This window comes from Penicillium malachiteum (assembly GCF_028827825.1).
Source record: "Penicillium malachiteum strain IBT 17515 chromosome Unknown utg000005l:1.0-9002435.0:326005.0-9005861.0, whole genome shotgun sequence".
NCBI lineage: Eukaryota > Fungi > Ascomycota > Eurotiomycetes > Eurotiales > Aspergillaceae > Penicillium > Penicillium malachiteum.
In genome coordinates, this window is record NW_026643099.1 from 1278625 (window position 1) to 1303426 (window position 24802).

Genomic DNA, 24802 nt, shown 5'->3' on the forward strand with positions numbered 1-24802 from the left:
TGACGTGGCAGCATTTTTGCTATGCATACCAGTCTCAATTGACTAGTGAGGATATCAATCTTGAGATAATCAGAGCAATATCTCAGAGAAGTAACAGGAGAGTGAGATATTTCAACGAAGAACCTATCTCAGAATCTTAAAATTTCATCCTGCTATGCAGGTTTCGATCATGCAAGTCATAAGACCTGGTCTATACCTGCTGTTACCCGTTTGGAGTCGAATCGCTGTAACTTGGAGGGATTGACCGATCGAATGACTCGAAGCTCTAGTTTACTATGAAATTTGACGTTACCAGCCAAGAGTCCCCCACTGGCTATAAATGCCCCTTTGTCCCATCAGGAGGAGACTCGGAAACGTGAAATTGCACCAATATCTAACTCTATCGGGTTCAAGTCTTCTCATTTGAATTGAAACTCCTCTAAATTGAACTTTCAAATTCCCAGATTATCTCAATCCTTCAAAATGCGCTTCATCTTGCTTGCCATGCTCGCATTGGTTGGCGCGGTCATGGCATCCCCGCAAGGCGCTGGCAAGGAAAATACAAAGGTAAAAAAGAACCCTCGAGCGATTTTGAATTTCCATTAGAAATAACATGAAAAATTAGATTCCTACTGGCTCTGCTTGCAAGCAGGACGGGAGTATGGGTTACTGTGAAAGTGATTTCTGTCTGGTATGTTCATCCATCGAGAACCCTAGTAGGTACGTCCTGAGAATTGATGATTAATATTTGAATTCATTGACTAGCAAACACCCACTGAGGCCACTGGCGTGTGCAAATAATAAACATTTGAATTCGTCAGCCTACTATCCCTTTATTGACCGTAGTACTTCCTGATCGAAAACGTGTTGAGACTGCCAACTTGATAAGAGAATGTACGGGGAGGGAACTCGTTCAAATGTTCCAATGGAAATATCAAGTTGAAATAATGATATCTTTTTGATTTTTGCCACTTAATCGCTGAAATAAAAGTAAAGAAAAGAAAAAATCCACTACTCAGCTCATACCGCAGTCCCCTGATCGACGGCCACTCCCTTGACCTGGTCCGAATCTTCGCAATCGCACCCAAATTTAACGCGGAACTCATCACGCAACATTCCACTGATTTCTTTCAAAGCCATCTCGCTTGCTCTCACTTTCGCGTAGCGACTGGATATCCCCGTAGCTTCTGCAACCGAAATACCATGGATCATCACAGCTGCAAGAATAGTTGGCTGTTCATTTCCCACGGCCGGGATCTCCCCTGACTTCAGGCAATAGTTTGTGCAAGAGTAAATTCCTGTGAGTTGGTTGTAGAGATAAGTCTATTTAATAATTAGCAAAGAGAGCAAAAGAAAAGAAAGAAAATGACTTGATATCACGCTGGGTCCTTACTGTTGGGTGCTTGTTGGCAAAGGAGTCGTATAAGGATATGTCGACGAAGTACGGCTTGATATGCTTCTTGAAGAAATATTCGATGACCGTGTAGTTAAAGCCAGAATCCACAAAAATGGCGGCAAGGAATGCTTCAACCATGTCAGGTAGGCACTTTTGTCAAACCAACTGTCAGTTTGTGCATTTCTAGAATGTCAATGCTCATTCACCTTTGGTGAGTCTTTGGTTGCGAGCCAGTAATCCATTGCCCCATTGCCCTCCTCCTCAGCCAGCTGTAAGTCTTCGGCATACTGAGTAACGCTTGTTTGAATCGGATTACTGAAGTGTTGAAGATGCCGGTGAAATCCCAATTTCACTGCAAGAGCACCAAGAAACTTGTTTGATACCATCGCCATCTGTAAATCGATTTAGAGATTATCATGCTTAGCCGTTAAATAGTACCGACCTTGTGTTCAGTTAACCACTGTGGGTCTTTATCCGGGAAGCGCTCGAATAGATACTCGACGCAAACCATATCTAACAGAGAATCGCCAAGGAACTCAAGTCGCTGATAGCATGGAACTTTTGCCCATGCTGAAGGGTAGGAGGGATGGGTGAATGCAGATCGCAGTAGTGCAGGGTACTTGAAGCGATAGTTGAGCTTAGCGAAAATCTTGTTTGCGAGGTCGGCCTCAAACCCATCACTGCATTTAACTTGATAGGATGGCTTCACATAAGAGTTGATGTAGTCCTTCCAGCATGTGGCTTTGTGATTTTCACTGTCGACAAAAATGGTGACTGACTGAACTGCCGTATCGAATCGATTTTCTTTCCCTCCGCTTAGTAAACAAGCTGCAATCAGTGCTTCACATACGTCGGCGATGGTCTTTTCACCCAAGCTATGCGTGCTTTCAGCAGCAAGGTTTTTGGCGAAGTTCCGACCATGAAGAAGTTCAAGTCCTGGCGGGTACCAATTGTGTCTAAAGAAAGATATCATAATCAGTAATATGTATCGCGATCTGAAAATAAAAAAAGAGAGCCAGCTAGCCGAGTGAAAATAAGCAGGGATAGGCGACTTACCGAGAGAACCCGCGGCTTCGAATGTAATTGAAGAGATTGAGCTTGATGGCGCTGTTGAACAGATTCTTGTTGCAAATGAGGCACATCCGATTGACGTGGTAATCATACTCATCGTCATCTGGATATTGACAGAAAAGAGTGATGGAGGTCGCCATCTTGAGAAAACAGTCCCCCAGGAACTCAAGACGCTCGTAGTTCTTCCCCATTCCACGTTGTACGTGGACTTGGAGAGAACGATGCTCTTCTGTATTATCCGAATCTTTGGTGAAAGCTTCTAAGGCATAGTCTGTCCGTATCTTCAGTCCCAGATGCTCGCAACCTTCGAGCACAATCAAATAAGACTGCAGCCGGTTCATGATTGCAGGGAATGCCAAAATTGATGTTACTGTCGGCACCGGGATCTGTCAATGTCAATGGCTGTAATCTTTGAATCGAAGAAATGGGGGTGGGGGAAATACCGCTGATATTGTTAGTGGCTGTGGACAAATAACGCAGCGAGTTGTTTCTGTTCTTTCTGCTTCCGTGGCTCTGTCCAGAAAGTTTCTTCTGAGACAAACGCATTCTGCTTGGAGAACGGGCTGCTCCCAGTCTGCATTTTCAAGGAACTTCACCCGAGAGTTCTTGGAAAGGCTCAGGGAATAGTTGAGGATATCTTTCGTCCACTTCCGATGAGGCATATCTGGTGGTGGAGGATCTGAAGGTCGAAGTGAAGTGTCGACACTCAGTGGAAAGTATCGCTTCTTGCCATCCCAACCATCATACAGGAAGCGATCCAAAAGGAAACCAGGATCCATGTCCTTGGACCATTTTAATTCATCGTTGTCGTTGATCTCACGCAAAGTCTCCCAGTCAATAACATCCCTGAGAAGGACGGAGGAACTGTCAAGTTGGGCTTCTGACCTGATTGGAGCAAGCCAATATGGAAACTGTTCAGCAGTTGCATCGAAGGTTTTGTGGAATACATCACGGAAAGCAGCAACATTGAACTGGGATAAATGAGTCAAATCGGTGGCATGGACTGCGACTGTGGAGTCAAACACAATCGACTCAATGATGATTTCTTTGTCGTTCTCTAAGTAAAGAGGGAACTTGGGGATAGTGGGAAGCTTTACACGAGTCAAAAGTGCAATGCTGCGACGTTCTCGATCAAGCTTCTCCAATGGAATGAACTTGAATACCATCCCGTAAAGCTTTTCAGGGACATTACCCTGATTTTCATTCCATATCGAGGGCTTGCAGATCATGGTGTACTGGTTCGTCTTTTTTGACACAATCGCCAATTTCGCGTTTCGCATTGCTGGAAGACGTTTGTGGTAAATGGATCTGAAGTTATCATCCAGGAGCTTTTGCTTTCGTAGCAATAAGCACGCATCGAAGGCAACAGTCTGTTTGGCAAGGAGTTTGCTTGTCTCTGGTAACCCTACCAGTCCTCGAATTGGTGATTTTTCTGGTAGAATCACTTCACAGACAAACATGCCTGCCACTGGACGGGTAAAGTATGAAACCTGTGCTGACGAATCTTTTTCGTATTGCTAATTTCAAATCCTTGTTAACGATTATACAAGTTGTAAAAGAAGCTTCACTTACCAAGGACTCTGCGTAACGTGCAAGGACGTGGGTAGCATGCTTGTAAGTCAACTTAGCTCCAGTCGACGGAATAACATAAACTCGCTTTCCTCCGTCCTTTCCTAAGAGCCTTTCCAATTCTTTTTCATCATCGTGGAGAAGCCGATCTCCGGGTAGTGCTCTGCAAAATGCCTGCATCATGTTCTTTTTATACAACGTCAGGAACTTAAAATTTCCTTTGCACCCACCATCAATAATTCAAGTTGGCACTGACCTCAGATTGTTGAACGTCTTGTATGCGCTTCGTCTGTGCACTGTTTCCCTCCTCAAGCAGATGAATGTACTATAGGGAAGTTATCAGCGAAGGGTAAAAGAGATACTTTGAAAGCAGTTAAGATTACCGTCGAATTAATATGTCTTGCGCGTCCTCTGCTTTGGATATATTGAATGAGCGTCTCATAGAGATTGAATCTGTCATGGTGTCGGTTAGCGTAGTGCTATATGGATGTAATATCTATCTCGTACCTTATCACAACATTACAATCTGGGATATCCAGTCCCTCTTCAGCAACTGAAGTCGCAAACTTGAGAAATATTAGCTAAATTTGTTTCTGCAATAGAGACGGAGTGTATCTTACCAGACAGTTGACCTCACCCTTGCGAAACTTCACAAGAGCAAGAAACTGCTGTCGGAATGTCGTAGTTCCCGTGAGATCTGAATTCCGAACTCCGACCAGTACACCAGGGCGGAGGTTGGGAATACCCAATTTCTCACATAGCAGTAGCAATATCTTGGCCGTATTCCGTCGCTCGGTAAAGACAATGCATTTGCAGTCTTTTGATCGACCAAAATGGTGCTTGAGAATTTGCAAAAGAGCCTGCACTTTCGAACTAAGTTGCTCAGGTTCCATAGGGTCCCCGAAGTGATGATCTTTCACTGCTTCACAGGCATTTTTCACCTGTTCGAGATCTTTTTCAATTTTAACGGCGAGATTTGAGTCCCCATCAGGGCCCTTGGTCATGAAACCGTACAGCTTTGGCATCACATCGTCTGCTAGAGCTATGGCCCATGTCTGGTCTGCACACCAGCGCCCTAACTCAGAACTGGCATTTAAGGCAAATCCGAAAACCGGGGAGAGGATTTTAATGGCTCCAAATGGCTCCCTCATTCTCTGGAAAAGCTGTGTTTCAAATGGTTCCTTCAGTTTGGTGTAGGTCCATACCTCCTCTCTTGGCCTTCTCACAACCTCCCGCAGAGCGGAAATTTTCGAAGTTGTTGCAATCTGACTATCCAAAAGCAGTTCGAGGTGACTGGAAATAAATCAAAAATTAGTCTGGAGGCGTCAAGAAAAGGTGAATACTTACCTTGCTGCCTCTGCAATATTGACTTTAGCATCGATGGGTGATGCGGTCATTCCAAAGATCTTTGGGCGGCTGAGAGGTTCTGTCTTGAAGTACGAATCACGAATGATACTAAGTACAGTTTTATAAGTTGACCAGAAATGAAGTACTATTTTGTCTATACTTACCGTGCGTAGGGATGCTCTTTCTTCGTGTGATGAGCCTCATCAAATATTAAGAGATTGATCTGGTCCATCTTGACAAACGCATTGAGGAGAGCCTGGTGGACAATATCTGCCGTACACACGATCACCATGTTCTTTGCAAAATGTTTCTGCCATGTCTCCGCATCCCAGAGATCTGGACCCATAGCACCAAAGAAGTGTCCGACTTCCTGATCAAGATTGTTGCGTAGTACAGCAGCCTGTTGGAACACCAGAGTCACGCTATCGACCTGCAACTTATTAGTATTATAACAACTCAAAAATGTATGAGTCACTGACAAGGAATATAGCTATTTTGTGCTGCTTTCCGTGTGCGCGGTCGATCAACTCCTGTTGCAGGGTATGCTTGAGCAGCAGGACAGCAATAAGTGTTTTCCCCGAACCTGCCTCTGTCAGATCCTTTGCCCAAAGATCGGGATTATTCAAGCTGCATACCTGTATCAAGAACAGCAATGATGTTTCGATTCTTCGCTCGTTCAAAAAGCTCAATCTGGTAAGAGCGGGGATCCAGGGTATCTTCGCCGGAGTCTTTCTTCGAAACGAGACTCGCAATGGTGAGCTCCTCATCTAGCCTTTCCCACGTTGACTCGACATGTTTAGCCTGAGTAACGGAGTCTTCTTTGGCTCTGGTGGCTAGTCTAGAAATGTGTTAGTATCTTTATAACTGGCCTGTATCTGATAAGCTCACAATGCCTGGAATTGTAGATTTTGTGCTCTTCGGACTTGGTCCATCTCATTGACAGCTGTGATCTGCTCATCTTCACTCTCAGATTGCTCAGAATCGCTAGCGATCAAATCATTACCAGCTTGGATTATCGTGGCTTCTTCGAGTTTGGATATCCGAGTCGCCTTCTTTAGGGCAGTTAGTCAAAGGATTGAGGTATTTGTAATAAAATGCGTATACCTTGTGTTTCGAGTTTTCTGCCATTCTTGCGAGTGACTGACTGTAGAGAAAGCAGGGCTGGTGTAGTTCACTGCGATATTTCAATGTTGAAGAAGAGAAAGAGGAATGAGGTAAAGATATAGATGGGCTCAAGCTTAAGTAGCTCGGCGGGGTAGGTGCTAAGTGCTGGTGCGTGATTGCATTCAGATACTGATAAATGGATGTGAAATGGTCAGACCTTTTCTATAAAAAATAATGGACATAGCTACTCAAATCTAGCTTTGCTACAAGCAAATATTTATCTTTTGTATTTTATTGCAATGGCATTATTCCGTGAATTGTTGTGAAGTTCATTCAGTATGGAATTCTATACTTCAACATGGAGCTCTTATCGGCTTATCGACTTATCAGCCTCGCCAAATCTGGATCGCGGGGGCACACGCGCTATTTCATATTTCTCCAAATATCATTCGGAAATCATGGATCAACCCCAGAGTCTTCGGTCTTTATTTTTGGCAGCTAAAGCAAGCAAGTCTGCACTGGAGGCCAGAGGAGATAGCAATACAGCAGTCTACCGAGATGACGTGAACGCGACGGTCGCAAAGTTCCAGGAATGCCAGCGACAGATCAGCATCTTGTCCCTATTCAGCTCAAATGAAGGATTAGATGATGTTTCATCTGGGGATCTACAGTGCGCAACTCAATTCAACTACAATATCTGCATCTTCATATAGGCTAATGTTTCCCTGCCTAGATACATGACCTTGGAATATCTCCTTGCCGAACTCATCCAGCGAGGTCCCAGCGCCGATCGTGAATCTGTCCTCCAAAATGCCCTAACCCAGTACGAAAAGTTTCTCACACGCCTGGATGAATATGAATTATTGTCGAAAGAGGATCATAAGCTGTTTGAGGCATACATGACCAATCCCTCTACCTTCACACTGGCCCCCATCAACGATGCAGCAGCAAGACGTGAAACAAAAGTACGACGTTTTCGAGAGGAGAAAGAGCTGAAGCAAAAGTTGGAGGTAAGATACATGACCCGGAGGCTGTTTTGGGAGGCGGGGGGGTTGGTCTTCCTGGATAGCTGCTGACATCTTCTAAAGTATCTGTCCCGGAACGAATCACGACTGGAAAGTGATAGCGAGGCTACCCGGAATCTATACCTCTCTGAGATTCAACTTGACACACACCAGACCTTCCAATCCATGGACTTGCTAGTGCAGGAACTATCTATGCTTTCAGCCATGCGAAATGCACCTCCGTCCAACCCGGCCCAATCATCACAAGATGACCCCAGACAGCGCAGTAACATAGGAGGACTGGGATACTCAGATCGCCTGGATCCATCCTTATCACAGTTGCTTGGAAGAGGCAGGGGTGGACCTTTGCTCAACAGTAAAGGAGTTCCAATGCAGCCTTTCACCTTACTTGACCGTCGCTCGCAGCTTCAGCAGGGAGTTTTCCGCTCAGGTCATAACCTACCGACCATGACTATTGACGAATACCTTGAAGAAGAGCATAGGAGGGGCAATGTTCTTCAGGGTGGTGAACAGTCCGGGATCATACCTGAGGTTGATGAAGATGACTTAGACAAAGCTGATGAAGAGACTATGAAAGCTCGGGCCTGGGATGAATATGTCGAGGCGAATCCTCGGGGGTCTGGAAATACATTGAATCGCGGTTGAGTCAATGAAACAGTGATGCCCATGATGAATCATTATTTTGAGACAATGTAATGATGCTCTACCAGGTTTCAACTACAAAAAAATAATCGAAATATCCTACCTAAATGCAATAGAAATGCGATCTTGTTCGTAAACCAAAATCGTTGATATCATTCTTATTTTCAAGGGGTATCTGCCTGAAGTACATGCCCAGTCTATCTTCATGTATTTTTTTTGTTCAATTAAGCAGCAAAGCTCGCTTTGACCTGCTTGCTCAGCTGGATTTCCTCAAGAATGGCGCCAGCACCATCGGCCACCAGGGCTTCGGCTACTGTGACACCAAAGGCTTCAGCAGCTTCAGCCGAATCCACCTCACCATCAACCTCGACCTGGGCGCACTGCTTTCCATCGACACTGACAACGACAGAGCGCATCCGCAATTTACCTGAAACCCACTCAGTTTCAACTCCCAGGGGAGCACTGCAGCCTCCTTCCAGAGTACGCAGAAGACTCCGCTCAGCCAGACAAGCATAGGTTGTCTCCTGGTGACCGATCTTGCTCAGCATTTCCTGCAACAAGGTATCCTTCTTGCGAATTTCAATTCCCAGAGCACCCTGGCCAACAGCATACAGCATTCCACTGTTCTTTGAGTCAAGGTATTGAGTAATGCGATCCTGCAGATCCAAGCGCAGCAAACCAGCTGCAGCAAGAATAGCACATGTGTAAGGACTATCCTCGGCATCCAATTTTGCCAGACGGGTTCCAATATTGCCACGAATATCCTGGACCTTCAAGTGAGGGTATTTGCGAGCCAATTGGGCTGTTCGGCGAATAGAAGACGTGCCGACAACGGAGCCAGCGGGGGAGCTCCGCTAGGCTCTTGTAGGGTAATCCTTGCTTCACAACAAAGACATCTCTGCTATCTTCGCGGGGCATCATTGGGCCCAACGTGCAGGTATCAGGAAGGAGGGTGGGGACATCTAGTGATATGAAACTTGAATGAGTATCTTGTGCGCGGGGTTCTGTCATGCGGGGCAACTGTGTAGATTTCTCTCTCACCTTTAAGAGAGTGGACAATAAAGTCAACTTGTCCCGCAATCATCAGTTCTTCCAGCTCTTCTGTCCATAGATTCTTGGAGGTGAAGTCCTTCAGGGCAATGGTGGTGTTGAGATCACCGGCTGTCTCCTTGGAAAAGACCTTGAATTCATACTCGGGGTATGCTTCCTTGAGTGCCGCCTGCACTAAATCTGTTTGCAACAGAGCAAGTTTCGACTTGCGCGTGCCAATAGTGAATGTCTTTGTAGCGGGGGTGGAGGTGGCCATTTTGTATATGAGGAAATTTAGAGCGAAAAGCACAGTGCCAATCACAAGTTTAAGATGGTTAAGAAGCCGCGGGTGGGTTTAGTTGATGCCTTAGAGAAGAGGCGATCACAAGAGGCAAACTGGCCGATCACGGGATCGGTCTAAAGTACAAGTGAACTGGATAGATACTCAATATGAAACAGAAATGTAAATAAATAAAATTTAGAATAAAATTACTATCGCCAGGATGATAGATTTATCATCTAAAGATAATCAGATAAGCTTGCATCTACTATACATCATACGAGTTTTGGGCTTCAACGGGGGCCATTTGGAATGGGGGATCTGCACCCTGATTACACTAACCTCGGCTCCGGGACGTGGAGATTGAGAGACATGCGACGTTCCTCTTATCGCTCTTTGCCCCGGACTTTGCATCTACTCTGGATGCCTCCACTTCCTCCTCTTTCCTTCCCCCGTCCGCCTAAATCCCTTCTAAACCATCGATAATCCCTCAAATTTTGCTACTCTCTTCTCTTATTTCATCTTCCGATCCTCTATTGCCACCCTCCTTTCCCATTCTCCAGCTGTTACAGAACTGTCAGCATGAGTTCCAACAGTGGTAGAACCATCAAGCTGCCTCTCGTACCACTGGCCAAAGGCACGGTACTTTTGCCTGGCGTCACTCTCCGTATACCTGTCTCCAACCGCCCAGATTTGACAAACTTGCTATCGTCCTTGGTGGATAAACCCTCCAAACGCGACAATACTACAATCACATTCGGTTGCATTCCATTCAACTCGCCTTTCCTCAGCCGCGATGGCTTGCAGCTTATTGAGGGTGACGAATCAGATGAGACACAGAAAGAAGAATATGATGCGATCGATGCAGGTCAAGCCCGTAAAGAGGATCTGTTCCGATATGGCACCGTAGGCAAGGTGATTGGTGTCCAGCGCCGTGCCTATTCAGAGCCATTCCTTCTGGTACAGGGCTCGCAACGATTCACTGTTAAGAGATTCCTGCGTGACCGACCATATTTTGAAGGAGATGTGACTCTTCATGATGAGAACAGTAAGTTCACCGAAAACTCCATGGGAAATGTATCACATTATTGACTCATACCTCGGTACCTAGCTTCATCCATTCATGGCGACTCAGAAGCCGCTGAGCTATTCCAGCAACTCAGACAGCTCTCTCGTGAGCTTCTGACCTTGCTGCGTCTTTCCTCTTTGCTGTCAGCCGCCTCTACACGTCTGTCGCCGCTTGTGGCGCGCAAGTTTGAGCTTTACATCTCTCAGACTGAGTTAGGACAGGCGGGAAAGCTCGCAGATTTTATGGCTGATGTCTCTGACGCTAGCTTTGAGGAGAAGTTGCGCATACTGTCATCCTTTGATGTGAAGGCCCGTCTGCAAAGAGTAGTTGATATATTGACTCGCCAAGCCCAGCACATTAAGAGTAGTGTCAAAGTCACCTCCATTACCACAACCTCATTCCCGTCGAGCTCAATTACCGATAATGAAACTCGTGAACGAGATCTACTGGCTCGCCGAGCCATAGCGGGTCTTGCGGGTCTCACGCCCCGGGACCAGCTGGGGCGCGTGGCGGAAATGATAATGAAGAAAAGGAACCAAACGAGGTCGACGAGCTAAATCAGAAGCTCCGCGATGCCGGTCTCACTCCGGAAGCGCAAAAGATCGCTGATAAAGAGATAAAGCGTTTGCGCAAGATGAACCCAGCTAACGCAGAGTATGGCGTTTGCCGTACGTATCTGGAGAACCTGGCGGATATCCCATGGAGTAAAGTGACTGAGGACCAGCTTGGTCCTGAGACTTTGAAGCGAGCCCGCCAGCAACTGGATGGCGACCATTATGGTCTGGAGCGAATTAAGAAGCGACTGCTGGAGTATCTGGCTGTGCTGCGGTTGAAGCAGTCTACCAATAGAGATATGGACCACGAGATCACGGGTCTTACTAAAGATCTTGATGCAGCTTCATCTGGCGATCTCGAGAAGGAGGTTCCCTTACTTTCCGAGAGTGATCGTGTTGCTCTGGAATCTCGCCTGGAGATGTTGAAGTCGAAGCGCATGACTGACAAGTCGCCAATTCTGCTTCTTGTGGGACCTCCTGGAACCGGTAAGACCAGCTTGGCTCGTTCTGTTGCCACCTCCCTTGGCCGCAAATTCCACCGAATTTCTCTTGGTGGTGTTCGCGATGAGGCTGAAATCCGTGGTCACCGACGTACTTATGTTGCGGCCATGCCTGGTCTGATCGTCAACGGACTGAAGAAGGTTGGCGTAGCCAATCCGGTATTCCTCTTGGATGAGATTGACAAGGTTGGAGGTGCAAACTTCCAGGGAGACCCCTCGGCGGCGATGCTTGAAGTCTTGGACCCCGAGCAAAACCATACATTCACCGATCATTACATCAATATTCCTATTGATCTCAGCAAGATTCTCTTTATTGCAACTGCCAACTCACTGGATACCATTCCTGCACCCCTGCTTGACCGTATGGAGACCATCTCGCTCTCTGGATACACCACTGTTGAAAAGAGGCACATTGCCAAGCGCCACTTGATTCCAAAGCAGATCCGGTCCAATGGCTTGGCTGATGGCCAGGTCGACTTGTCTGACGAAGTTATCGACAAAACCATCACCTCGTACACGCGCGAGTCTGGAGTCCGTAACCTGGAGCGCGAGCTTGGTTCCATCTGTCGCCACAAGGCTGTCCAGTTCGCCGATGCCGGTGACGCCGATCGCCTGAACGAATACAATCCCGTTGTAAATGTCGAGGATCTTGAAGATATTCTGGGAATCGAGCGCTTTGAGGAAGAAATTGCCGAAAAGCATGGTCGTCCCGGTGTTGTGACTGGTCTCGTTGCGTACTCGACTGGCGGCCAGGGAAGCATTCTGTTTATTGAGGTAGCTGACATGCCTGGCAACGGTCGTGTTCAACTCACTGGTAAACTCGGAGATGTGCTCAAAGAGTCTGTCGAGGTTGCCCTGACATGGGTGAAGGCCCACTCATTTGAGTTGGGACTGACCCATGATCCTAATGAAGATGTCATGAAGAGCCGTAGTCTGCACGTCCATTGTCCGTCCGGTGCTATTCCTAAGGATGGACCTTCTGCCGGCCTCGCTCACACCGTGGCCCTTATTTCCCTCTTTACCCACAAAGCTGTTCCTCCTCAGATCGCCATGACGGGTGAGATCTCGCTGCGTGGACGTGTCATGCCCGTTGGAGGCATCAAAGAGAAACTTATTGGTGCTTTGCGCGCGGGTGTTAAGACCGTATTGCTTCCTCAATCCAACCGCAAGGATGTTAAGGATGTTCCCCAGGAGGTCAGCAATGGTCTGGAAATTATCTATGTTCAGTAGGTCATGACAATGTTCCGAGTTTCTATTCTCAAGCTAACATTGACATTCAGACACATCTGGGAGGCTCTCCGACATATCTGGCCAGATGCCCACTGGCCCAGCCAACAGCACATGAACCTGATTGAAAGTCGTCTGTGAACAGTGCTCATATCTTTCGCATCGGTTCCATGGCCGCCCCCTTTTGTGGCACTTGATTTTATCCTGCGCTTTAAGCCCCTCTGACTCCCATCGTCTCTGCATAGCGTGACCACTCTCCCTCTCATCTTTTTCTTTTTAATCGTCAATGTCGTCGAACAGGTGAACCAATATCAATCAACTGATAACGTATTATGCCTGAATAAATTCATTTCTGAAAACTTTATCATATATCACCATCTTCTACTACTAGCAGTACTCGTTTTCATTGCCATACTAAATACCTCCGAGTCAGTGCTACCAGTACCAGTGGGCATTACTTCCAGTTTGACTATAAAATAAGAGATCTTATCCGTCTGAACATACTAGGGAGATTTGTTAAGATTGAAAATCAGGCCTTATACAAGCTTCAGATTCTATATAATCCAAGGCCAACAATATAATACAGGAGACAGGCCCAAACAGGAAAGAGAAAGTATCTTAAAAAATACATGAACTCCGGTTTTTCCACCAGAAAGAAAAATCCATCAATCCAAAAATGCAAACAAGCCAACAAGGCACTTTCAAGGCTTCTTCGGAACCGAAATCCACTTGGGCCTATTGAAGCCTCCACCCCGAGTATTGGCGAACTCCTTGTTCGCAAAGTCAAGGCCCAACACCTTCCAGGTTGGCTGCCAGGACTCCTTATCCTGCTTCAGTTCCTCTGCCTGCTTCTCATAGGCCTTGCGCAGCTCCTTATCCGGCTCCTCAGCTGCATGGCCCTTCTGGGCTCCTTCCTTTTGAGCTTCGTGCTGTGCCTTGACGGTAGAGGTCCAGGAGTCCTTCTCCCACCTATAATTGAGAAGGAAAGGTTAGCGATTGGCTACTTCAAGGTGCATGTAATAGAATAAAAAGTGGCATCCGGCTCTCCATGGCACGTGCAGGGAATGAAATCCGTATACACCGCGATAGAACTAAGACTCGTGTTCCCGGAAAAGAGGAAGAGATAAGGTCTGGAAAAACGTACTTAGTAAGATCCTCTGGTTCCTCGGGCCAGATGAATGGCTCTCGCAACTCAACAGTCATCCGCTTTTCGGACTTCGGTCGTCGCCATTTTCCAAGGGTGCGGCCATCTCTCGTGACGCGGGTAATAGGCTGCTGCTCGATATAGCTGCGAATCTTGATGACATTGACGTTGTACAGGTTCTTCAGGTAGTCGCGCATATCAAGCTTGTTGAAGTTGAGAGGGACATGGAATTGAGCATAGCGAGGAGAGAGGAAGGGAGTTCGGGCGAGAGCGATAGTAAATGAGGGGCTGTAAAGAGTCAATCGTTAGTTGCCAGTCCAATCCTGAATTCTCTCTCAAATCATTGATCATCGATCATCGATATCCGTGGTATGGACATTCTCTTGGAAGATTTTCGAACTTTGGTTGCAATAGTTGCAGATGGACGGGCGACGTACAGGTAGACTTGCTTGCGCTCCGAAGCGGGCAAATATTGTCTTCCCTTAAAAACTGGCTTCCGCTTTGGCGCGTTCCTTCCAATTAACCCCGTTTTGGGGATTGTGATTACTTTGCGTACCATGGTGAAGTCTGGTTGGTGATTAAGACGAAATATGGTTGAAGTCGTTGATCTTTTGCTGCGCGGAAAGATTGCGCGGTTGGCCGCTCCGCCCGCCCTACAATATTTATCGGTCGTTATGTGCAATTCGACCTTTGGGCCTTGTTTCCCGAATTGTTTCTTATGAATGCAACGATATTTTTTTTATATTACAATCTAGTTTCATCACTCGTGGTCATTAATGCACTTGGTACTTTTTCTTCCCTTATTGCCCCGATGCCTCGGACACCTGCAATCCTTCCAGTCGTCGAGAACTTTCGTCCACATCCTGGTCATTTTGGACAGAGGCAGGGTCCTCGCTAGGCTCTCCAGACTCTGAGCCTGATTCTTCCTCGCCCTCTTCCTCCTCATCGGTCTCTTCCTCATCCTCATCCTCCTCGCCATCTTCACGCTCGCCCGCATCCCCATCAACGCCAACCTCCTGCATATACTTCTCAAGTTCGCGCGCCATCTTCTTCGAAAAGCCGGAGGCTTCAACCTCAATGTCCAAACGCTTTCCGGGGTTCTTCAGGAAGTTCTTCCTTGCCTGGGCAAATGTTGGGCCAGGTACATCACTGACGAAGTGGAACTTGCGTTGGAAGTACCGCTTGACACAGTTAACATCACGGTCAAAGTACATCTCAGCATTCATATGGTCAATGGAGACCATCTGCGGGAAATCAATGAGAACCGGGACCAGCCGGATATCTTCATCAGCCACATCATCCAACTTGGTCTGCGGCGTGTACTTCTCGCGCGCCTCAGGGTCAACCTCTTCCTTGATCAGCAAGTTGAACTCGTTAAAGTCACCGTGAATCAGTCCAAAGCGTGCCAGCTCCAGGATGATGTCCATCAGTTCCGAGTAAAGCCCTTGTGGGTTGGGGACCTTGGAGATCTGACGAAGCGGGAAAGCATCAATCAAGCTCATGACAATGGTGTGTCGGTTCTGGGCGATGGGTTCGGGGACTGAGAAGCCATTCTCGCGAAGTGCCTTCATGAAAGCAAACTCCTTCATTGCAGCCAATCGGGACATGTACATCCATGATCCTGTGCTGCGGTGTCGTAGGTAATCGCGGTTCGTCTTGACGGTTCGGAAGGAGATACGACCCAAACGGTGGATCTTCAAAATGCGCTGCTCTCCGCTGCTGTGTGCGACAACAATAATATCCGACTCCTTACCCACGCCAACCTGGTTGCCAACGGAGTACACTACTTTTTGCTTCTGGTGCGCATTCATCGCCAAGTAGTCGAGACCGCCGTAGGTAAGTCTGTAGCCATCATCTGGAGAATATAGTAAGCTATACTGTCGCTGCCTTGGGTATAAAGGGTAGGTTTCAAGTACATTTGGCGTTCTTTACTTTGGCGATCAAGTTAATCTTGGCCAAATTTGAGATGGAGCGATGCACGCCGCTACCACCACGGAGTCCGGAAAGCTGCGAGATCAACGGTGTCGGAACAACTTCATGATTGCGACTACCGGCTTCAACCTAAATAGAAGCCCTTGATTAGCTCCTGCTTATAATATCTGCGCAGCGTTGCGCATGGCGGGGGTGGAGGGGCTGATAAGTACCCCGGCAAGCACGCGGAAATCTTCAGAGGTGAGGTAGCGAATCGCCTTCGGATCGAGTTTCATGGCGACTTATTATTAGAACCCTGTAGGCTCTAGGAATCTCAAAATAATCAATACGGAAAAAGGGCGTAGGCAAGATCTTGCATGCGTGACGTTCGAGATGATGGAGAGAAAAAAGTGATAAGCTCATAGCCCTATGCCCTATTTCTTCTTTGGGTCGGGTACCTTGTTAATGTAATCCTCGAGGTCCTTCGCAGTACATATTTTCTTTTAAATCTGTCCATCCTTTTTAATTATTTGGATATTATATAAATACATGTCTTCGCTTTTCATAGACCAGATTTAACAATGAATGATGTGAAATCAGACTGAAAGGGAATGTTGAATTTGGGTGTAGGTACTGGTACTAATCTTTAGAATCCACGGTCTAGTAGTATCTATCTGATCATTTAGGAGTCACACGATTTTCCTCTGCCTATGTGCATGGAAATTTAGGCCAAGACCGTAAATTGAAAATCGAAGCGATATTAATCTAGAGCAGACTCCTACTTAATGCTAGTAGCCAACTTGAAGTCAATTCGTTACAAGTTTTAAATCTACACCCAAAGGGAAATAACTGGTGGTTGATAGTGAACGACAAAGACCAACGTGGGACGATGCCCATCGTCGTTCCAGGTTGGCGAGATAAATCAGATGCAGGAGTTAGAGTAAAAGAGAAGAAATTCCATGCTATTCCTCAGTCGTTCTGAATACATTATAATCCAACAAGAATCCGAATTCTAAAGGGGAGCCACTTGAAAGTGAGTCTCCACGATGTGTCGGCGTCTAATTAGATTTATTCGGGCCTTTCCCAGTCAGGGTTCTAGTTTCTTTGGTAAGCAGATATTCAATAAAGTAGGAAGTAGTGAGTGAGTTATTTACCTTCCGCAGAATAACCAAGCCTTCAAGTGTGCTGCTAAGAGGGATGTATTGCTCATCCTCCAGCTCTGCTCTCTCACCGTAGGACAGCAAAACTGGAGTGCTCTGTGTCTGCCAGCCAGTAATGGTCTTGGGTCGACCGGCCTGGCCAACAACATCAACAGCCTGACCAACCCGCACGTTCACGGTCAGCGGTTGTAGATCCTCGTCAAGTGTGACAAGGAATCGTGGGAACATGGCGGTGATGAGGAAGTAGAGCAAGTAGTGGTGCTCGGCGAGGATGAATTGCTTGGCATCAATGAGAGAAACAAGCACCGTGAGCAGACCAGCCGCCGAGACACGGGAAAGGACCTGTCGGTCTGTGTGGAAGGGGTTGAGGGTCATGGTACCCTTGCCCATGTGCAGGAGACCCTGAGCAATGCGGACCATGAACAAGGAGTTTTGGTCACGGTGGTAGTAGCTGGCTAGTTGACGCAGGAGCTGGGCAAGACGAGCGTTGTTGGTGCCAGCACCACATAGACCCATGGCAAAGATGGCGTTGATGGCAACGTCATTGTCATTGTCGTGACTGTATCGTGACAAAGTGTCGTAGATCTTCATCTGGGGGTTGCTGGGGCTAATAAGACCCATAGCGAGGGGTACGGCCCGACGAATGTTGCTAGAGCCGTAGTGCATAAGGTGGCCAAATTGGCGGAGAATCATGTCCTGGCCAACATCCTCACCCATGGCGATGAGGGACAGACCCAGAACAGCATAGGACTGGACAAGCTCATCACCCTTATTTTCCTCCTTCTCCTCAATGATATCATTGCAGATGTGAAGAAGTTCTTGCAACTTGAGAACAGTTCCTGTACCAGCCCATGCGCAGACCGATGCAAGAACGGAGGTTGGCTTAGCCATGGGGTGGTCAACGGCCTTCAAGATGTCAAGGATGACATCAACCTCCTCTTGACGACCAAAGTAAAGCAAGGCCAGACCAAGGGCCATGAATCGTGTCCACTTGTCCTTCAGCTGCTTCTGACGCTCCTCGTCCATAAGGGTTGTGGCAATTGCCTCGCTGACTTGGTGATTTGATGATCCAACGAAAATGAGACCCAGAGAGACGGCAGCCATGGCAGAAAGCTGCATGTCTAGTGAGGCATCCTCCACAATGGGGAGGAGAACATCCAGAAGCTCTTCCCTGTTGGAACCTGCGTATGCCAGACCGAGACCCATAATAGATGCGACCCGCATGGGCACGTTCTTGGCCTCCAAGTTGTCCGGGTCACTCAGGAGAGCCAGAGCGGGGTCAGAATCGATGCGAACGCCGGAGTTCATGATACCAAGAGCAAGCAAAGCACCAGCCTTGACCTGATCCTCCTCAACGTACGTAAATTTATCGATCTTGTTCAAGCCCTCCTCAACATCACGGTGCAGAAGCATACCCAATGAAGCTGCTGTGGAGAGCTGTCCATCGTCCTTGGTCTTCCACACCCACGGACCCTTCTCTCCATCTACCAGCATCATCTTGTCATTTCCAAATCCAGCATTTGTGAAAGAGTTAACAAAGGCACTGGCCAAGTTGTGTCGTGCGGAGTCGAGGTTGGTGAGACCCGCTCCGCGGCTGCTTTCCAAATGCGTCTTGTAAATGTCTTCGGGCATCTTCGGATCCAAGATATTGAGTTCCTTTCCGAGAGACTTAAAGTGCTTTGGAATGGAAGTGTTGTTGAGACAATCGGCCAGGGATTCGGCGTCCTCATCATCCTCATCGACATCAAGCCAAATCTGCTGTCGTGCCACCAGGAACGCCATCTGTTTCTTAAGAGCCTTGTCGGTTGTGGCATTGATGTCGCTCTTGATGAGATCGATGTCATTCAGTCGGATGGCAAGCACGATTGCTTGGGAGAGTTTGTTGTAGCGAACGTAAATCTCGTGGGCTGTGCGGAGGAACTGCTGATCTTCGGGGTAGGTGAGCAGGTTAACCATGCTAACCATGTACAAGCAAACTCGAGCATAAGTGTTCTCGTCAACAAATCGTGGGATCTCCTCGATTATCTCCATTTCACTCAACAAATCAACCGCATCCGCCTCGGCGTTGTGGCCAAGGAAGTATGAGACGAGTGACAGGGCGAGATCAACCAGATCTTGGGTTTCCTTCTCCGCATTCAATCGGTTTTGATACTCCTGTCCAATTTCCAACGCGAGGTGTCGAATATATTCGTGGCCCCAAGAGCCAAGGTCATCGGACTTGGCCAGAAGGCGGTACTTAAGTGTCTCGAGCTTCTCCTCGTCTCCGTAGGTCATACCAAGTACAGACAGCATATCAGCGAGGGAATCCTACAACCACAAAATTAGATCAGTAATTGCGCCAAAAAGCTAATTCATCCTGATGCGAAGATAAAACTGACCTTTACGGCACCCGCTGTCCACTTCTCGTATAGCTCTGTGAGCTCATCATAATGAGGTCGGAGGAATTTCAGAGGCTTGGGAACGGCTGTCATAGAAGATGTCGAAGTCTTGATAAAGTTCTTGATGGCATCCACGGCAGGACCGTAGAGGGAAGTATCCGGCTCCTATCACGAGCAAATGTGAGTATTCGCGCTATCAATGGTTTATAGCGAACGAGGAGATTGACGAACCTTTAACCGCTCAACGAGCATTTCGAGCTCATTCTTCAATTCTTGATCTTCCTCACTCAGTTCTTCTTCGTGGGTGTCAGTCCCGAGATCCTATGACCGAAGGAGTGGGTGGCCGCTGCGGCCTGCTCTGATCCGCAATAGCATCACTTACCTTGCTGTGGTTCCTCATCCTTCTTGTTGCCCTCTGCAGGAGTCTTCTCATCCTTCTGTGGCTTCTTGCCGTTCAGATCGCGAACGTCATCAACCTTGCCCTTGCCCTTGTCGGCGGAGGTTGGCCGTTCGCCCTCGTTCGCCATCTTTGATAGTATCTGGCGACCAGGTTGAATATGGGAATAGGGGTGGAAGGACAGATGGAATTGAAAAGATCTGGTATCTGTTGATCAATGTTGCAAGTGAAAATGAAGAAAGGATCCTGCAGACGACAAGTGATGTGGTAGATTGTAAGCTGGTGACGGAGACGCAGAGAGCTCTCGGTCTGGTGCAGCTCTCGATTACATAATAATGCCAAGACCCATAGCCCTTCGTCATTGTTTTTGGCCCAAGTCACTGCGCTTCTATCTCATTCTATATAATTATTTGTTTATTTGATCAAGAAAAAGAACAGCGAGGCTATATATGTTTAATCTGCAAATGCCGACTTAGTAAGTATTTTCAAAAATCTTGTTTACTGCGTCCAATGCGGGAAATGTTGGTCAGACCGGCAAAGCCATGCTCTTATTTCCTTCAATGCAGCCCCAGGTGGTTGCCAATTCTACCTATTATTATAACCTGGGAAGTACTCCTGGGCATGCATGGATATGTACCTCGGTACCTACTACTCTATCGGAAGCCTTATATGGTAGGAATCTCTTTTATATGGTGTCAATTTGACAAATCTCGTTTTAAATGCAAAACAAAGCATCAGAAGGACTTTCCATCTCGTCCCGGTCATTAGGACAACCTCCATGCTGTGTCCGAAATTTTTGCAAATACACTTTAGTCTGTTCCATAAGATTCTCTGCGGTCATCTCTTTTCCATCAAATGACACCAGAGGTAGGGTTTCGATATTTGGAAGGCCACCTTCAAAACTGTTGAAAAGGGTCGAAATGGTCGATCCTGAATTGAATGACTTTTCCGGGGCCACCATTTCAATCTCGGGTTCAGCATTTTCATCACTTATGAATTCATCCGGAGATTCATACAAGTCATTGTGAACCGTCACGAGTGACGAGGCCTTGATTCCAGAGAAGGAGGGATACGCCATATAGTATCCCTTAGCACGCATGAGTTCCAGCACATACTCCATGAAAGCTGGATACCGTTGCGAGACTAGCTTGTCTTGCGAACGGATGTTTCCGTTGGTCTTGGAGGCATCGAGACGATTTGAGAGAAACTCATGGAATTCGACCCATTTATCTCCAAAATACAGCACTGCGTCACTAGCTGGCGCTTGCCAGAGAAATGTTGGAATGAATTCCTGCTGCAATGCTCCTTCTTTAGTATCCATGGAGGGTGGGAAGAAAGTCTCGTCTTTGACGCCGGGCTTCACCGATGGAAGTTCCAGGGATATCCCAAACAGTTTGGATGTCATCTCTGGGTTGTGAGCGGAATGCTTGTAAGTTAAAATAGTATACTTGAGATAATGATAAAAAGCCGGTGCTACCTCCGTGTGTGGGGATAACATGAGCAGATGGGAAGTCTTCGGGTCAAGGGGGTAGAAAGACTCGACTGTTTGGAGAGACGATTCAACCGAGTCCATGAACTCTGGCTGAATACGGCGTCGGAGCGTGATTTTATCTCTGAGTTGAGAGATCCCATCCAAACGCTTCAGGTAGTCGAGTGTCTGAGGATCTACTCCAGGTGGAAGCTCGATGGTTAGTTTCGGAGTAGACCCCAAATAATCTGCAGCATCCAATGAACGGATAAGCCTGGCAAGTGATCCCGACGACTGGGATGCATGGACTACTATGTCAACGTTTATGCGATTCCAGTCTATCCATGACACACGCATTAGATCCTTGATATATAAGATCGAAGTGAATAAGGAAGAACATACCCTTGAGAGCACTGCTATCTATAGAGGCTAGCCACATTATGTCTCTTGAAGTAGGAGGAAGAGAAATGTGAGAAGCGTGAGCCTCCAGAATATGGTTTTCAAGGCCTTTCCAAAAGAAAGAGTCCTCCAAATCCTTCCCTTTAGTTATAATGACTTCTGGGGCGACGTAGGTTCGAATAAACCGAAGGCCCCCGGCAACAGATTTCTCCATTCGCGAATCAGTAGACTGGGCTGCATAATTCGGTCGGCTGTCTAGTGCAATGGTCAACCATGATGTCTTTCAAGAGATCTCAACAATTTTGGGATAAACGTACCATGCCATACCATAGGGCACTCGGAATCCATGATACCGTTCACTAGTTTAATCCCTTCAACCGAAATTTCATCCTTTCCCAAGATAGCAAAGTGAACGGTATTCAGCTTTTTCCGTGCCATTAGACAGGCCAAAGGCAACATATCCGCAACACTCTGCAAATTGGATCCTGCAAACAACACAGTATGACTGGCCTCATTGTCCGGGTGCTTTGTACTTGGGAGCGAGTTGGCCAACTCGTAAAGCTTGATTTTCCCGTCATACGCTGATCCATCTTGAGATTCAGAGCTTTGCGTCTCCGGTTGCAGCAGAACTTCGATCTGGGGGGCCACAGGAGGCTGGACCGAGCTTGGTGGTGGTGGAGGGGAAGATTGTGGGAAGCGCCCTCCTGTTGTAGGGTAATATCGCTCGCGGGCAGGTTTCAAGTCAGTCGGCATGTGCTTGAAGAATTCAAAGATAGCCACGAGGGCAATCAATGCGAGGATAAATCGTCGCAGCCTAAGCATTCTGTGGCAACTTCTCATAGGCCGAGAGTGTTGTGAGCCTACTATGGATTGATGGTCATCGTTCTTCTTACCCAGCTCCTCATCTCTCAGGGGAGACATATTTGCGGGCCAATGCCATAAGTATGAAGCATGAATCCCTTGAAGATTCAAAAAGGAACGGCGCATACGTCAATAAATTCCAACATAAATTCTTTAGGTCCACACCTTGAAGGTTAGAATCATCGTTAGCGGTAAAAGGGAAAGGCTGAAGTTCCAAGGTTCTCCACAAAACTGAGATAATCTTGGTTGTTATCTTATCTCCTTATCTCCTTATCGCGAGCGTTGCTAAATGGACCCCCTTTGCCAAATTAGGCTTAGCCTATACTCATCTATACACTATGTATAGACCAATTCCGGGGTGGATTCTTTTATCATTCTTTGGATCGCGAGTGTTATTATATCCTTGTATTGATTATGAGCAAACTAAAATGCACCATTGAAAATGCCCATGTATGATTAAGAACCCCCTGGCAGACGACCGCTCAAGGACAAGTCTCGGCAAAGTTCATCCAAAAGTGAAAACATGGTAAGGTCACCATCCCTTAGAGCACAGTAGAATTTCCTGTACTCTTCTTGCAGATCCTCCACTTTGAGAATGCTCTTTTCATCAACGTACTCCTTTATATATGTCAACATCGCCATCCAGTAAGTTTCAAACCTAGTGTTGGTATCTCGACAGAGGAGGAGAAGCAAATCTTCACAATATCTGGCAGGACTTGGGATTCGAATGTGGGAGAATTGTGGCAACATCCGTCCACTGCCATGGCCTAGAACATGTGACGGGAGTTGAGGGTCCGGAGCACTTAGAATATCAGAAGACTGTTCAGACTCACCAACTCCGAAGGCGTCCAGCTCCCATAACGTGTCGGACTTTCGATACAAATAAACGGCAAATGTTGTGCTAACATGAAAGTGCTCAAAAGGGGCCCGCGCCTGGTACGCTGGCCAAAGAGGACAACTGGGGCCTTTCGTACAAGAAGAACCGTTCGCTTCTTCAAGGACGGACGAAGCTGTTTCCATTTGTTGATCGAGCACAACAAGAACTAAACCTATGAAAGCTTAAGCTATTATCTCATGAGGCAGTAGGGAGGTACTAACTTCAACGATAGTTGGGACCCCGTAGACTGTCAATAAATAGTTCCCCATAGAAGATTTGATACACCAGCAGAGTTCAATATCTGACACGTCCTTGCGACACGCATGTCTTGTGGTGATGTTATCTCAGAAGCATCAGCCATGGCTGTGAAGCCTGTGATATGTCGAACACTAAAAAGATAGCGTTCATGGAAGCTGAGTAGCTGAGGCGGTTTAAAGGAACAGGCCGACTCACGGATCGACGTGAAAGCCCTCCATTGGAGGGCTGGGCCTCAGAGACCTTGCGCGCTGACATAACCGGGACCCCGGGGCCCCGAGGACGGCACACACGGTGACACACCTGGACAGGTGGGGTGTACCGTGTGCGGGGGCCGCGGGGCCGTGTAGTGACCTAGGCACTACATATTATCAAGATCCATTTGAATAATCTTCAAGCAACCTCCAGAGGTAAAGATTGAACAACATCAAGGATACCACCTTCATCCTCTGAAAGTATAATTTCCAATGGCGGAATTTCCTCCACCGAGCCTGCAACCTCTTATACAGGAGGTGTTTGACCTTCTGAAGGCCCGGAATGAAACAATTTCTGTTGCCGAGACTGTGTGTTTATACTCGATATTCATCCCAGCGGCCTGTCAAGAAAACAAATTAATATTCCACTAGGCTGCAGGTGGTCTCATCTCCGCCTGCCTGATCTCCGCCCCTGGCGCATCGGCTATATACAAAGGCGGATTAACAGTATACACCCTTCAATCACGGATAGAATTCGCAGGTTGGACATCGGAAAACCTCAACAACTACGAAGGCCCGACAATTGAGATCGTCGCGGGCATGGCTGATCATACTCGCCGTACGCTGGGTTCGACTTATGCGGTCAGTGAGAGTGGCACGGCTGGACCTTCAGGCCGCGGGGCAACGAGAAACCGTACGCCGTAAGTTAGGTGAAATTGAAAATTAAGGTGGATAATATTCCTAACGATATACAGCGGCTATGTGGCTGTGGCTGTATCAAGCGCTCAGGGGAGCGTTACACGAGAAATCGAGACGGGAAGTAATAATCGAGCTGAAAATATGGTGGCGTTTGCACGGGAGACATTGAGACTATTGAGAGATATACTATCTCAGATTGAGACTCCATATCTGTAGACTTCCAGGGCTTTGGGAAATACTCAAAGTGCCTTTGCTTTTGAATTGAGG

General features: G+C 47.2%; 11 protein-coding genes across 11 annotated transcripts; 4 read left to right on the plus strand and 7 right to left on the minus strand.

Annotated features, from left to right (window-relative positions):
* Positions 1 to 462: 462 nt before the first annotated feature.
* N7483_010511 (uncharacterized protein) lies at positions 463 to 780 on the plus strand (the record flags this gene model as incomplete). Its single annotated transcript, XM_057093938.1, has 3 exons — positions 463 to 546; positions 605 to 670; positions 745 to 780. The coding sequence occupies 3 exons, from the start codon at positions 463 to 465 to the stop codon at positions 778 to 780; spliced, it is 186 nt and encodes a 61-aa protein (XP_056939909.1).
* A 219-nt stretch (positions 781 to 999) lies between these two features.
* On the minus strand, positions 1000 to 6490 carry N7483_010512 (uncharacterized protein; the record flags this gene model as incomplete). The annotated part of the gene is made up of 17 exons (XM_057093939.1): positions 1000 to 1302; positions 1373 to 1525; positions 1582 to 1767; positions 1818 to 2331; positions 2432 to 2832; positions 2890 to 3963; positions 4019 to 4222; positions 4272 to 4340; positions 4399 to 4468; positions 4523 to 4581; positions 4636 to 5308; positions 5363 to 5470; positions 5527 to 5792; positions 5842 to 5945; positions 5998 to 6200; positions 6251 to 6414; positions 6467 to 6490. 17 exons carry the CDS (start codon positions 6488 to 6490, stop codon positions 1000 to 1002), a joined length of 4575 nt encoding a protein of 1524 aa, XP_056939910.1.
* Positions 6491 to 6924: 434 nt separating this feature from the next.
* Positions 6925 to 8136, plus strand: N7483_010513 (IGBP1/TAP42 family protein; the record flags this gene model as incomplete). Its single annotated transcript, XM_057093940.1, has 3 exons — positions 6925 to 7136; positions 7200 to 7476; positions 7555 to 8136. The coding sequence occupies 3 exons, from the start codon at positions 6925 to 6927 to the stop codon at positions 8134 to 8136; spliced, it is 1071 nt and encodes a 356-aa protein (XP_056939911.1).
* A 221-nt stretch (positions 8137 to 8357) lies between these two features.
* On the minus strand, positions 8358 to 9439 carry N7483_010514 (hydroxymethylbilane synthase; the record flags this gene model as incomplete). Its single annotated transcript, XM_057093941.1, has 3 exons — positions 8358 to 8987; positions 9019 to 9095; positions 9175 to 9439. 3 exons carry the CDS (start codon positions 9437 to 9439, stop codon positions 8358 to 8360), a joined length of 972 nt encoding a protein of 323 aa, XP_056939912.1.
* A 585-nt stretch (positions 9440 to 10024) lies between these two features.
* On the plus strand, positions 10025 to 12933 carry N7483_010515 (putative LON domain serine protease; the record flags this gene model as incomplete). The annotated part of the gene is made up of 4 exons (XM_057093942.1): positions 10025 to 10490; positions 10554 to 11017; positions 11044 to 12791; positions 12846 to 12933. 4 exons carry the CDS (start codon positions 10025 to 10027, stop codon positions 12931 to 12933), a joined length of 2766 nt encoding a protein of 921 aa, XP_056939913.1.
* A 560-nt stretch (positions 12934 to 13493) lies between these two features.
* N7483_010516 (mitochondrial 54S ribosomal protein uL23m) lies at positions 13494 to 14495 on the minus strand (the record flags this gene model as incomplete). Its single annotated transcript, XM_057093943.1, has 3 exons — positions 13494 to 13761; positions 13937 to 14224; positions 14374 to 14495. The coding sequence occupies 3 exons, from the start codon at positions 14493 to 14495 to the stop codon at positions 13494 to 13496; spliced, it is 678 nt and encodes a 225-aa protein (XP_056939914.1).
* A 241-nt stretch (positions 14496 to 14736) lies between these two features.
* On the minus strand, positions 14737 to 16143 carry N7483_010517 (protein kinase RIO2; the record flags this gene model as incomplete). The annotated part of the gene is made up of 3 exons (XM_057093944.1): positions 14737 to 15791; positions 15853 to 15997; positions 16081 to 16143. The coding sequence occupies 3 exons, from the start codon at positions 16141 to 16143 to the stop codon at positions 14737 to 14739; spliced, it is 1263 nt and encodes a 420-aa protein (XP_056939915.1).
* An 858-nt stretch (positions 16144 to 17001) lies between these two features.
* N7483_010518 (proteasome regulatory particle base subunit RPN1) lies at positions 17002 to 19912 on the minus strand (the record flags this gene model as incomplete). The annotated part of the gene is made up of 4 exons (XM_057093945.1): positions 17002 to 19314; positions 19386 to 19550; positions 19617 to 19681; positions 19768 to 19912. Coding segments are annotated over 4 exons (2688 nt in total), but the record flags the coding sequence as incomplete, so codon positions are not given.
* Positions 19913 to 20497: 585 nt separating this feature from the next.
* N7483_010519 (uncharacterized protein) lies at positions 20498 to 22570 on the minus strand (the record flags this gene model as incomplete). Its single annotated transcript, XM_057093946.1, has 3 exons — positions 20498 to 21588; positions 21653 to 21904; positions 21967 to 22570. The coding sequence occupies 3 exons, from the start codon at positions 22568 to 22570 to the stop codon at positions 20498 to 20500; spliced, it is 1947 nt and encodes a 648-aa protein (XP_056939917.1).
* Positions 22571 to 22966: 396 nt separating this feature from the next.
* Positions 22967 to 23530, minus strand: N7483_010520 (uncharacterized protein; the record flags this gene model as incomplete). Its single annotated transcript, XM_057093947.1, has 1 exon — positions 22967 to 23530. The coding sequence occupies one exon, from the start codon at positions 23528 to 23530 to the stop codon at positions 22967 to 22969; it is 564 nt and encodes a 187-aa protein (XP_056939918.1).
* A 579-nt stretch (positions 23531 to 24109) lies between these two features.
* N7483_010521 (CinA family protein) lies at positions 24110 to 24751 on the plus strand (the record flags this gene model as incomplete). The annotated part of the gene is made up of 3 exons (XM_057093948.1): positions 24110 to 24205; positions 24269 to 24537; positions 24592 to 24751. The coding sequence occupies 3 exons, from the start codon at positions 24110 to 24112 to the stop codon at positions 24749 to 24751; spliced, it is 525 nt and encodes a 174-aa protein (XP_056939919.1).
* Positions 24752 to 24802: the final 51 nt, after the last annotated feature.